Genomic DNA, 14,665 nt, shown 5'->3' with positions numbered 1-14,665 from the left:
GGAACTCTTTAGATTAGTTCAGATACCGCCTTAAAGTGTAGTTCAAGCGCCGATCAGCCTATGTGAGCATAACGTTGATATAGAACTAGGTTTACTTCCTTTGAAGATATTTCGTGGACTTTCTCACCTCATCATCATTATCTGATATTGCCTCTGACCGCCCGGCTATCAACTCAAATAGACAACAATCCAAAATTCATACAAGCATTCAGACACAGAGAGGATAAAGGAAGGGATAAAAATACATAAAGAGAAAATTAGAAAAAAACAGACAGAGCGAAAAAGAAAAGTTGGGGAACAGAGACAGACAAGTAGAATTATAGAAAGGGGTAGAAAATCAGAGAAAGAAAGAACAGAACAAGAAAGAAGGATATAAAAAACAGGAAGAAAGGGGGGAAAGTAATGAGAATGAAAAACATGGAAAAACAAAAGAAGAAAGAGAAATAGAAAGAAAGAAATAGAAAAATAATAGGAAGACAAAGAGAAAAGTACAAAGAAGGAAAGAAAGGGGGAAGAAGCCATGAAAAGTAAGACAAGGCTACAAAAACAAAGTAAGAATGAAAGAGATAGAGAAACAAAATAATAAAGAATTAGGTGAAAAGGCGAACACTGAGGGAGAGAGAGAGGAAGCAGGAAAGAGAGAAAGAGGGAGATAAGGGGATATAAAGAGAATATTGGAAGTTATGATCACCGAAGCAGAAATGCCGAAAATATTTCGCTGACCCTTGAAAATGAAATTGTCTGACGACACCACAGCTCATTATCTGAAGGCTATTATTCATAGTTGGAATTTTAACACGTTCATCGTACAGAAATGTATTTAAGTGACGTGGGAATTTTATCCCTGAAAAATATTTGATTTCTGGGTTAAAGGTGTCACTTGGGTATGCAGCAATTTTGGTAGATTATATTGTGTTCATAATCCCTAAACCGCCTCGGTGGTCAAACGAGTAGAGTATTCAACCGGTGGTGTCGCCACTGAAGGTTACAAGTTCAAGTCCCGGTCCGGATATTTGTCAATGTTCCTTCATCAATTTTATCTAACCATGAAGAGGCACAAAGCAAAATGAATCAATACAAATACAATACAGATCAGAAATATTCTTCCAATTTATGATGCAGTAGCCTCTCCGTTTTGTTCTCCCTAATTTCTGCCTATTTTCTTAGGTATTTTAGGCGCAGCCACAAGTATTTGTAAGCATGAGGATTATACTCATTCGAGGACAAGGATGCGGTTTAGTGTTTTGTAGTAGCTGATATGGGCGTCGGGGAAGACATTGAAGAAATTTTGTTATTTTTATTGTTAATAACATGAATGAAGTTTGGTTAGTTACTATTCGAACAGAATAACTAAACTAAGAACTGTGTTGAGGTCGAAAAATTTCAGTGTGAAATACAAGAAACAAATTTTGTTTTCATAACCCACCTGTTAATCCAAAGAATAAATGATTCCATAGTTTTCCAAATTTCAAAAATTAGAGTTTTGTGCGAGAAGTTACACACCATAAACTTTAGGACTAACATTTCCTCTTAACTATTTGTGTAGATCGAGATTTAATAACTGAGCATATAAGTACACTAACTGTATGAAATGTAAAATAATAATGAAAAAAATTGTGCTAGATATTCACTATTCTAGTGGATCGAGTAGAAGTCTCTCCTCAATGTTATCATTATTATTATTTAATGGTAATAATAAATTTGTGATAAAATTGGTTCACTTATATTAGTTTATAATAGTTATCTTTGTATAATGACAATCATAACCAAGATAATAATAATAGCCGGCCTCCGTAGCGGAGTGGTTAGCATAGCGCGCTACGAAACCAGGGGTCTCTGCTAGGACTTGGATGTTTGTATTGTCCGTAAAATGAGAAAACCGAGAATAAAGAGAAAAACTGATATGCACGAATGTTGAGAAAAAAGTGTGAATGACGGGGGATGCCAGTGAATAGGGGTATTCCTTTATTTAAAATAAAAATAATAAAAAAAGTGGTTAGCACATCGTGCTACGACGCCAGGGTGTCCATTCATCAATTTTATCATGTCATCACTAATCCGCATCTTCCCAAATTAGCCAAAAGTGACACAAAAGGAGAAGTAAAATAAAGCAAATCAATCAATCAATCATGATAATAATAGTTTTGATAGTTTCTATTTCTACTTTTCAATTCTCATCAATGATCTGAGCCAGTACAAAAAATTCTGGTGCCGTCCATGGTAGCTGAGTATGTGTCCTTATTATTAGCTTATTAAAAAACTTCAAATTTGTGCATGTTAGGAAGTAAATATGTTTCTGAGTTTTGTACTTACGGAATTCAGTTCTGTCCCCGCAGTCTACGTTGACTGGCATGTCGCACCTTTCGTGGTTCCGGTTGGTGTCTTCGAACACGAGGCCATCCGGGCAGAGCTTCTCCTCGGGAACTCCATCCACACACTCGTAGTAAAGATCACACTGAATCGGGTCAGGGAAGAAGCCGTTCTTCTCAGGGCATTTGTACTGAGCCAAGACGCCTGTTGGAAGAAAAATAAATCAAGTCAAACCAAGCCATCCATACTATGCATTGTGTAGATATCATTCAAACAACATAATTTCTTGAAATATTTTAATCTGCACGCTAACTCTCCGAAACTATATGATTTCAATGATGTCTATGCTTAATTATTTTTCCATGTTGTAGCTAAAAAGAGTGAATACACAGCACGCTGAAGAAACAGAAAAAATTGCCACGATGCAATTGATGGCATTGCGTTCTAAACGATACTATTAATTAATAGTATAGCCTTTTAGAATTTGATTGCATACTAGGGATGACTAAAAATTTTGGATCAGGATATCCAGTACTGAAAATATCCGGTGAGAACCGAAATGTAGGTTCCCAGAATCAGGATCTGGTCATATCTATTGCTTACTCTCTATGAATCAGAAACAATTTCAGCATCTGTTAACAGCCGCTTAGTGGAGAGGGAGCTTAGTGCTTGACTCACGATATTTGAAGGTTCTAAGGTTTTGGATTCGAGTGCCGGTCAGGGCGTAGCTGTTGTTTCATTGTGTTTGTTTCGTTATCTGCTTCTTTACCCATAATTTATATTCATCCCGACGTTCACCTTAAGATAAGGAAGAAGGGACGGGAAATAGCTAAATATAATATATAAATAAATATTTATCTTAAAAAGTGGAGAACCGAGTTGATGATACTCAAATATTATAAGTTAGTTCGAGATTTTCAATTAGAATACACTAAAGCACAACGAAAGTGTGTACAATAATAATATGAATCGAATAGAATTTAAACTCAAGTTACTCGCAATTTTATATATATGCTTTAAACTACTATATACGAGATTAGTACAGTATTATTTCAAGTTTTGGATAATCTAATTTCACACATCAGATACGAAAGGTTTCGAGAAGATTTTGTTTTGACTAAAGTTGTTTTTAAAAATTTAATATTTACTTAATTGAATGACAAATTGGGCGAGTTTCATTTGGCAGCAGAACGGGGCATACCTATTCTACTAAATCGTGCTAAACTACTACAGAACTTTCACGTAAAGTTTCAAGTACTTAACCAGAATTTTAACTTATTTAGGGGATGGGGGGTGTAAAGTTAATTTTTTCCTAAACTGACCATAAAAAAGGCCTGCAAGATGCCTATTGCCCCAACGATACTGAGTCAACATCGGAATTTTATGGGCTCCCACCGGGAATCGATCCCGAGATTTCTCGCATCAAAGGTGAGAGCGTTAAGCATTTGGTTACGCGAGAGGACCAATGACTGACACGGCATCTACAAATTTAGTGCATTTCATTATGCTCGATACCCAGTGGAGACACATTGCACAATCTTTCGGATCCCACTTTAAACTGTAAGCCCAGTTCCGATTGCCTATCTGTTCATAAAGTGGACTTAAAAAAAAATTCAATTAATGAATATCATAGCTACTTGCAACTGGAAATCGCATGCTAATGATGTCTGGCATCACTTAACCGTCTTCTTCAAGACGAACTTGACCGCTGTAGCTCTTGAGGAGGCTTTCAGGTCGAGAAGAGGGTAGAATTGCAATCCGCACGCTAGTTTGAGCAGCAGCGGGCCGTGGCAAGTGGAACAGGTTGAGGACGAAGAACAAAAAAGAAGAGCGGTATCGCAAGGAGCGGTCACCAGAACTAGAACAGGGACACAGATCTTGATGCTCACCGCAGGATATGTGGCGCTCTTCTTTCTCGAGACGATGCACGAGTGATTCCGTTCAAGAGGAGTCTCTTGTCTGCATTCTCTTTCATTTTTCTCTCTCTCTTGCCCGCGTTCCGAGCAAATGCACTGCCCTTCAAAACCGTCTACTTTCCATCTTGAGCATCGTACCGAAAACGAGGACCGGTGTTTTTCCGAATCCAGACATTTCCTAGCCCATCTCTTCGTGACCTTTTCTTATTAACAAAGAACTGATATATATGTTAATCCACATCTTCATGTGATGAAAAAATCAGTCATATTTTATTATTTCTTTGTGGCAGTAAGTAAGCTCCAAAAATGCTATTTTTATTTTCCACATTTTTACAGTTGTTTTTCATAAAATTTCCATATTTTGAAACATTTTCCGAAATATATTTCATTTTCATGCTATTTCTATTACTGAAGCCGCAGTGCTCTAGTCAGTATGTCGTCTGACTGCCACCCGAGAGACCCGGGTTTGATTCCCGGGGTGGGTGATCTAAGGTTGGAGTTTTTCCAGTATTGTCCCCGCATAAAGCTCTGGGGCTAATCCAGCCTAAAATGAATGGATACCAGGAGGCAACACTGGGCGGACAGAGCGTGGTTCTGATCACATCACCTCCAAAATTGGCCGACATCGAGAATGTGGGCCCTACCCCCCCCCCCCTTCCCCTAATGTGCCTTTTTGGCACTGAACTTTGCCTTTACCTATTCATGCTGATACAACATGTTCCCTTCCTGTGTTAAAAACCAAAGGTTTCCCCTTCTCGAAAATCCTTGCCCGAGAGTTTAAAAAAGATTTCCAAAATGCAAATACATTAATAACACGTACCTGGAATTCGAAGTTCGAAAGTAAATAGATATATGTATATATATATCTTTTTTTAAAAAAGAAATGTTACCAATAACAGCCTACAAAAGAGGACAAAATATGCACCATAGCCTTCTCATCTGCCACGTTCTATGTTGTCATGGAATAGTCAACAATGGCTTTTTAAAAATGTAAGAAATACTGATTTGCCAAAGTTCTTGGAAGTGGTTTCCTTACATCTGATTAGCCCCTCTAAGCTATAAATGACACCCTGACTAGGCTAGGAATACGTGTTTAGTTCTCACTGTCATATTGAGTCTCGTGAACAAGACGAAAAACAACTCTACTGATTATAAAAGTGACATATTATTAATTAATGTTCATATACTAAATAAAGAATCAGTATGAAGTTTGATTTGAGCGAAAATAACTATATCATTCACTGTGAGAGCCGTCACAACCTGATAAGCGAGGGTGTATTCTAGCCCACTGTGAAATTATGTTAGCCACCTTTCAACCCAATTTAATAGCCAACATAAGATTTTTTAGAATCAGTTACGGTAGAATAGGAATCACCCACACACACACAGAGGTACAAAGAGATGAAAGTGTTAGAAATAGAAAACATTAGGAATGAGAAAGGGAAATTGAGAGACAATATATACTGCTGGACAAAAAAAAACCGGACACCTTAATATTTGACATCTGAATTGCAATTACTTATGAATTACGCTCTCAGTTAAGTATTGAACAATTGAACATTCATTATTGAACATTTTCCACAGTTTTTCGTTTATTATTTATCTATTTATTTATTTATTTACTCGTATTTACTTATTTGGAACACTTAGTAGGCTCAAAATTAATTTCATGCAATTTTGTTTTAATTTATTGATTTTCAATTCCTGTTGATGTTATTTTGTTTAATGTCTAGAGAGGCATGAATTTTGGTTCATAGTAACCATAGTAACATATATTATTGACATTGTCATTGCTGGTATTTTTCTTGCAAGTGTATTGTAAGTTTGCTGCTAGCTTGAAAATGAGACGTGAAGAGGTAGTGTAAAAGCAGTAGCTCTTCGCGATGATGGTCGTAGTGTACACTATATTGCTAGGGTGCTAAATATAGCACGAAGTACTATCCATGAAGGTCTCAGACGGTATGACGCAACCGGTTCCTATGGTAGAAGACCGGGTTCTGGTCAGAAACGATGCACAACAGCACGGGAAGATCGTTTAATGCGTATAATAGTCTTAAGAGACCGTCGTAGGACTTCAAATATTGTGGCACAGCATTTGAGAAATGTTCATAGAACTGTGGTTTCTTCACGAACAGTTCGTAGAAGACTGAATGAAAGTGGTTTATCATCTCGGAGACCGGCTGCAGGTCCCAGGTTGTTAGCACGTCACCGGAAGCGAAGACTGGAATTTTCTACAAAACACTTACGTTGGAATGTGGAGCAGTGGGAAAAGGTTTTATTCTCTGATGAGTCAGAATTCAACCTACGTTCATCAGACGGGCTTGAACATGTGTATAGAAGACCTAATGAGCGTTATGCACAATGTTGTTTCGTTGAAATAACACCCTTTGGAGGTGGTGGTGTCATGGTCTGGGGAGGTATCTCTTTACAAGGACGTACAGAGTTGGTTCTTGTAGATAATGAGGCAATGGCAGCTTGCAGGTATATTACAGAATGTGTGGCAGATCATGTAGTACCATATGCACCATTCATAGGCCCGGACTTTGTTTTTATGCATGACAATGTGCGTCCTCACGTTGCGAATATTGTCACGGAGTACTTGGACGAAGTTGCGATTACGCGATTAGAATGGCCACCACAAAGTCCGGACCTAAATCCGATAGAGCACGTCTGGGATCAACTTAAACGACATATCAGAAACCGCGCAATAGTTTCAGAAACAATTGAAGAGCTAAGACGTGCTATTCAAGAAGAATGAGAGCAATTGGACCAAGAAGTGATTGCCAACCTTATTAGAAGTATGCCACGGCGGTTACAAGCTGTAATTGATGGCAGGGGAGGTAATATCCGCTATTAGACCCCACCAGTACCAGTTAACAATATTAAAAAAAATATTGCTAAGATTTTTTTTGGTAGTTTTCTGTAACTTTCGTTTATGTTCTAATTTAACTTATTAACAATAAATTTTAATTTGCTTTCTGTTGAATATATTCAGGATTTCTTATTTCCAATAATTTCTGCAACATTTACTTAGCCTTCGAATCAGAATTTATGCGTTATCACAAAAAATGCAAGTGTCCGGTTTTTTTTGTCCAGCAGTATAGAAACAAATAGAACAACAGAGGAAGAAAGATAGAAAAGTAGAGGATGAGAAAGGAAGAATAGTATAGGAATAAGAAAAATACAAAAAGAAAGGGAGAAACAGAAAGATAATTATAGGAAAAAGAGAGGCAACGAAGCTACAGTGTAACATAGGGATAAAGAAAGGGAGAGAGATATATAAAAAAGAGAGAATGACATGAAAAAGAGAGAAAGATGAGAGGGAGATCCCAACCGTTGACTATCTTCGTTATTTTGGTCGATTTTCTACCTTTTGGTTTAATCACAACGATTAGCATGAATAGATGAACGGACGAAATACGTGATGGGACAAACAATCCATGTCTTCTTCACAATTCCAAACTAGAAGCTATGACTTTGAAACTCGTCACGCTTATCTCTCCGCCACAAGAGGCCAGCTGTTTATGTCTCTTCCTCTCCGCTTGTGTCTCCTTTATTTATTTGATTGATTGATTGATTTGGTATGTTAAGTCCACTTTATGCACAGTAAGTCTAATTGGGACTGGACCTACAGTTTAAAATGTGCCTACACCGGGTATCGATCCCGGAACCCCTTGAAGGTGACGACGCTACCACTGCGCCATCGGAGAGGTCTAATTTATTTCTTCTCTTTCTTATCCATCCTCTCCTTCTCTTTCTCTCTGATATTACACTATGTGTATAAAGATATATACAGTTACCTCCCAGCAAGTAAATCCATTTTTGCACCATTACCTTCTTGAAAATTTCAGATTATCATCACTATTCACTAGCGTACGCAGGGTCTTTTTTTCGGAAGGAGCTGAGATTCTAAAAATATATATTACATAGATGCATTCTAGGCAGGGAAGGATAGACAATAAAATATTTAGTGATTACCATTTTTAGCCTTTATTTTATTTAATTTAAAAAGACAGAAATGGTATTCGGGAGGTAATTTTAATGCGGGGGTTGCACTTTTCGCTTTGGGCTATCCCGAGTTCTTTACTGCCTTCATTCGAAAATTTTGGAGGGGCTGTAGCTCCATCAGCTCCCCCTACGTACGCCAATTATTCTAATCAATTGGTTATAGCTTCGTCCCAATTTATACAAGCGACACATTATTTTTCTGCCTTGTAATCAAGGGGTTCTGTGTTCGATACACGGCGGAGGCACCAGCACAGTGGTTCGGATATAGTTCCGCTTCCGCTGTCTATCTATGCATAGAGTATACTTACAATTTGACATTCTTCCCCTGCTTAACCAAATTGGCCTCTGCGTAAGACATTCTCAAAGTAGAACGAAGCGACCCTTCCCACATCTTTCTCCATTCGAGGAGCCTGAAAACGCTGGTTCCCAGAAATAATCATGTCGAAGATGTTGACGAGTGTGAAATTGCTTAACGAATCTCCATTCGTCGTCCTGTTCCCTTCCTCGAAGCAGAAGAGTCCACGACGTTCAAGCGATTGTTCCTCTGAACTCGCAACCTCAAATGATGGGCGTTTGTAGGTTGATTATGCTTCCACCAGATGTCGACACAGAAACTTACACTCATCTTCTGTGAAAATTTAGCAACAATACATCTCTCGAATAATAGTGAAAAAATAGAACGTGTGTTTTTTTCGCACGACTGTACAGGCTTTGTATTTTTTATATTTGTGTCGCTGTGCCTTCACAATTGACAACCAACTGTACAACTATGCAATGTACGTATGTTTTATACTTTCTACAAAGTAATTATTTTTCTTTCAGATTGTGATTTTTGTAAGGGACCAATTTGTTTTGATTAAACTCGGGATATTATTAAGCAAGAACAACACATTTTGGTAGTTGTATTTTTCTTATTTAACGTCGCTTTTCTGCAACTTTTGGCTAATCGCGACGATGAAGATGAGTGATGATTAAATGATACTGGTGAAGGGACAGTCACACAGAACACCCATGTCAAGGCCGGGACTCGAACCGGGGAGCTTTGGTGATGAAATTAAAGTTCGACCATTTGACGCGATAGACAACCGACCCTACTTACAACAGTTTAGTTCTCAATGGATAGACTAACCAAACCTGTCTATTGAGTTTATTTAAAGTTGTTTTTCTGCATCTTAGGATGAGAATGAATGCTGTAAGTGGCGATGGAACGAACGAAATAGTAGACGCATGCCATTCCCAAGGTTCGAACCTCTGACCTCTGACCTTGTCGCCACGTCGCCGAACAGGCCTAACCAAGATTAACTCGCAAGAACCATAAGTCTGTTGTCCGTGGTTCTAGGGTCGAATTTGAAATATGATATGGATGTCTTCCTGCCTCTTCTTTCCTCTATTTCATAAATAATTCGTAATAATTAGCCTTCTATTGCCTCTTCTGTTTTAATTTCTTGGCTCATTCACTATATTTAAAGAAATATAGATGCTTTCGATTTTTCACAAACAATATTTTTTGTTAGTTAACATCACTTGGATTTCGCTGGGTTTTTTTTCGGAGGAGCAAATAAGAACGTCACATCCTAAGTGGAAAGTTTAAGTAAAATTATTAAGTGACAGAGAAGAAATAATCAGACCAAGGTAGATATTTATTCTCCAGGAACACAATTTCGTGAAATATGATCTTGTCTGATGTAAAAATTACGAAGTGGGGACGTTTGCTCATCCTTGGAGGTGAATAAATGGAGGGATGCTTATGATGCAAAACGATAACAATGAAGCAGGTAAACTACGATACTTTATTGATATGGCATACTCTTCTATCCTCCAAGTTCAAGCTCTTAGTACAGTTTCAAATTGAATCTGGACGTAAATTAAGCTTTAAAATAAACTTTTACCAGCACGGTGCAGGTGGAAATTTTAGTTGGTGAGCTAATTAGCCATTACATGAAGATACTTAGGTGTGTTTCAAGTCTCATAGTTAATATGGTACTACGTAATGTGGACTCTTGGACTGTTGAGTCAGTCGCTGAAACTTGACAGCAACTCTTGCGAATCGAAGACGGTTTTTCCCTTTGAATATCACACCATTTAATATCACAGCATCTAAACAGCTACTTTTTACTGTGGTGAAAAGAGTTTCATGTTATCAAGGTCCCCGATGATATTTATATTTGTTTATTGTCAAGGAAGGGCCAATGTAGTAAATAAGTCTCCAATTAAGAATATGCAACCGACACAATCAAAGGTGTGTGACGGGTTGCAGTTACTATCAGGATGACTTCATTTCTTTAGGTGCCTAAGTTTTCTTGAGGCGAGAGGACAGTGATTGACAGCCCACACAGGGTTTTCTCTGGAAACTAATGGGGAAAATGATAATTCACGTGATTATAAGTTACCGAGATTGTATCAATGGAATTTAAAAAAACTCAATAATTAAATACATGTTGCCCTTTTTGGGAGAATTTGTTTCTCCGTCCCATAAGTATAAAACAAAGCCGTGAAAAAGGTTATTTCTAATTCCAAGAGTCCAAAAGAAATAATCATTTCAGGAATTTATTCGTTGCTTTACAAAACTGCAGTAAAAAGGAGAGAAATTTAAAACTCACAATGTCGCTCGAAAACTGTAAAGTGTTAAGTCCACGCAAATTCTGTTCATAATCTTATTTTTTCTACCATTATTTCTAGTTTTAGGATATTTCTCTCTTTTAAATTAACATAAAAAATATACTGGATGTACGTCCGTTCCAATTAGGCTCTTTACGTTTTAGATTTAGGATAAAGATGGCGTGACCAATATACTCCTATAACCTTTTCACTTCTGACAGATATGTATATCACATCAAGTATTCATAAGAAAGACACTCTTCACTCCTTGGAAATTGAATGCAAGATGCTTTGGGAGAACTCACTCTTACCAGTAGCGTGCCCAAGGGGGGTTGGTGGGGGTTATACCCCGCTAAGAAAAATAACGTCAAAGGCAGAAAAAATGGCAAAATGAGGACTGACTACTAAAAAAGTATACAAAACCCCTCCCTTTCGTATATTCTCGGCACGCCTCTGACTCTTACTACCAGTGATCACCATGCAGTAATGAATAAGAGTCATCACATAAATAGATATCGAAATCTATGTGTAATCTCAATAACAGAATGAATTAAATGTGGTGGCCTGTTGAGGAAGAATGAACAATTCAGTGTAGTTAGACTGATATTTCTGTACGTTTTTCACAGTCATATTCGATTTTTAAGTAGGAGTGTCCAGCGTAATTGACAGATGAGTGGAACTTTTGGAGGTCGTATTTGAGGTTCATAGTCAGTGTCAAAGGAGACAACATGCTAAATAAATTTGCATTTCCCAACTAATGTTGTTATTTCGACGTTTTCAAACACCATAAAGAGACAAACATATTGGTTTACGTGTTACGTTTTAATCTTTTACCTTATTAACTCTCAAATCGGAAAGAAGTTGCGAAACCGTCAAACTTAACTTCATTATTAAAACCAGTCTTAGTTTCGTAAGTGTCATATATTCTCGACATCGACAGTACATACGAAATGAGTAACTACTCCTTTGGTTTCCTGTGGTCTTCGAAAATAACCGAGGTTCTTCCATAAAAATGGCGGGAAAATGGCGGCTTCCTTTGAAACTGAGTCAGGGGCGCATAGACATGTATTTTGGGGGGTACAAGTCGTGTTCTATTGCTCGTATGATAATAATGCAATTATTTTCTTGTTCCAAATATGCCTGAGATCATTTCCATGTGTATTTTGACAACGTACTTTGTTGTCCAGGGGCGGAGGAGGGAAGGGGCATTTCTCTTCAGAAATTTTGGAATTTTCCGGTTCCTCCCCTCCCCCCGCATTTATATATACACTCAATGTGCATAAATTGTATGTAGTCCAATTTTATGGTTTATTCCGCGTGTAACGGTACTTGATTCGTCCGTCTAAGACAATTAACTTCGGACCTACAGTCGTTTCAAGGTAACTGCGCATTTTGCTGAATGGCTCAGGTGGCATACGGACATATCGTTTTGGGGGTACACGTCGTGTTGTATTGTTCATATCATAATAGAGCAATTATTTTCTTGTTCCAGACATGCCAGCGATCATTTTCATGTGTATTTTGACAATGTCTGTACTTTGTTGTCCAGGGGCGGAGGGGCATTTTTCTGAGATTTTGAAATTTTCCGGTTCCTCTCCTCCCCTCATCCATATATACACTCAATGTGCATAAGTTGTATATAGTCCGAATCTATGATTCATTTCGCGTATAACGGTACTTGATTCGTCTGTCTAGGGCAATTAGCCTCCGATCTACAGTCATCTAAATGAAACTCTGCACTTTGCTTAAGCAAAGCCCCGGAGGGCTTACATGGCAAAATGCGCTTGGTAATCAAAAGGTTAAAGTTATCGTTATTCCTGGACCTTAGTGCCGTACGCTACGTATTGTATTTTATCTTGGTGATATAAGTAATTTTATGCCGATTTCTAGGTATAAAGAGTAATTCTTGACAATGGATGATGAAATATTAAACAGTTGCGACATGAAACATGCCCTGCCATCATGATGTGTTCGATACACGATGGAGGCACATAATGGTTAGGATCCCACTTGAAACTAGCTGCTGTAGCTGCAGCCTATCTGTGCAAAGTCTACCTAACTTTTTTTTAAAAAAAATACATTCCACTGGATTTGAACTAAGGATTCTTGCAGTGCGTTACGCTAATGTCAGCCGACAAAACCGACCGGCATACAAAGCAACGCATATTTACAGTTTTGAAACATTTCGTTGCACAATTGTCATGCGAGCTGCATTCGTTCTATATCAATATGCTTGTGTGCCTATGCACTGCGAGTTATAAGCCTTCACTTTATGATGCTTACGTAAGAAGGCCCCCCAGGGCCCCGGAAAAGGCTGACACACCACACCCAGCATGCATCTGTACCCAGTCTCCTTTCTCGATGGAAAATATTCCACCCCTTCGTCACTTCGCTAAAACAGTAACCACTATCTCGGGACTGCAAATGGGCTAATTACATTGTACAACCATGCTTAACCACTGATCTGAAAGACCTCCAAGGCGTTTTTGCAAAGTTCCATGCTCAACATATCGTTTCGTGCGATACCTGGGGCGATTATCTTGGTTCTGGACTCCAGAATCAGTTTTTGCCTTCGAAAGGGGAGGATATGTAACAATCTTCCAACGAGGTACTCACCCAAGAAAAGGCCGGTAAGCAGGGATGTCCTGAAGAACCACATGGTGCTGTGCTTGTCTGCGCCGAGGAAGAAACACTGCTCAAAGTCAAAAGTCCTTCTGCTCTCCGGCTCTCCTCCAGATTAATCTAGGAAAGCTGTTTTTCCACCTGAACAAATTTCGCCCTCCACATTGTTCCTCCTCCGACGCTTCTGGCGGGGAAGTGAGCAGGGACGCCCGGCGGGAGCGGGAGGGGGGGAAGGAGTACTCTTCAGCAGGTCACCCCGTGTCTGCCGGTGTGTCCTCGGTACTCCTTGGACCTTATCGTAAAGGCCTTCAGCGCGAATGTTACAATCCCGCCAAATATCTTCCTCGCTCCGCTGAGTTACTTGCTCATTCACCTCGACCGGCTGCGTGCAATGGCTTTGCCTTCATTTTACACCTTTTGTTTTGGGCTCGCCGTTTAGCCAGCTTTGTAACGGGAAGTTCTGGATGCAGTCTTCTAGTATAATTACTTGCGAGGGCGTTAATGTGGACAGAAGCAGACGTTTACACAATTAGATCCTGCAATGAGATTGGCAATTCTAAGAATGACTAAATTTACACCCACGGAAATACGCAATAATGAAAATTATATCATGTTTCAACTTGTTTATATCTATATAAGCCTTCCCGATGACGTAATTTTAACGTCGTTGTCTTGTAATCAAGGTGTCCTGGGTTCGATACCCGGGTTCCACTTCAAACTGTATATCCATACATTGGACTTAAAACACCATTTCAAATCTCTGTCTGCGTTATACTAGCAAAAATAATGGCAGTGCTTTTCAAGATCACGTGATCCAAGGTTTGATTCTCGGTGAAGGACACGCCACTGGTTGAAAAATGAGTTTGCCAAAGTTTCTTTATACACATGCAGTTTAAAATGAGATTCCAACAGCATACGTATATCTAGCCTTGCCATTATACTCACAGCAGCTTAATAACAAGGGTATTGAATACAGGGGAGAGCCATTTCAGTGAATTGTATTCAAAGTAACGAATTTTCGTTATTGCTAATGTCAAAAGTTTTGACAGAGTTTGTTTTGAGTTAACGTTGTTCTCGGAGAAGCTAATTGGGACCGGGCCTATGGTTTAAAGTGCGATTTAGGTAACTGTGCAATGTACGTACCTTAACCGAGCCTTATCGGGAGGCCTAGTAATTACTTCTGGCCACGTATCGATATCACTAGGGTGTAA

General features: G+C 38.7%; 1 protein-coding gene across 1 annotated transcript in view; it reads right to left on the bottom strand.

Moving 5' to 3' along the window:
* LOC145998904 (protein obstructor-E-like) overlaps nucleotides 1-13,647 on the bottom strand; it is a 29,273-nt gene extending 15,626 nt beyond the window's left edge. The window contains exons 1-2 of the mRNA XM_083135649.1: nucleotides 13,449-13,647; nucleotides 2,314-2,514 (exon numbers count right to left, since the gene is read on the bottom strand). Of these exons, the coding sequence (XP_082991775.1) occupies nucleotides 2,314-2,514; nucleotides 13,449-13,491 (244 nt within the window). The 5' untranslated portion in view covers nucleotides 13,492-13,647. The remainder of the gene's footprint in view (nucleotides 1-2,313; nucleotides 2,515-13,448) is intronic.
* Nucleotides 13,648-14,665: the final 1,018 nt, after the last annotated feature.

This window comes from Lepisma saccharinum, chromosome 14 (assembly GCF_977018435.1).
Source record: "Lepisma saccharinum chromosome 14, izLepSacc3.1, whole genome shotgun sequence".
In the NCBI taxonomy this organism is placed as follows: Eukaryota; Metazoa; Arthropoda; class Insecta; order Zygentoma; family Lepismatidae; genus Lepisma; species Lepisma saccharinum.
The sequence above is the reverse complement of the archived record's forward strand: the minus strand, read 5'-3'. Positions and strand labels throughout refer to the sequence as shown.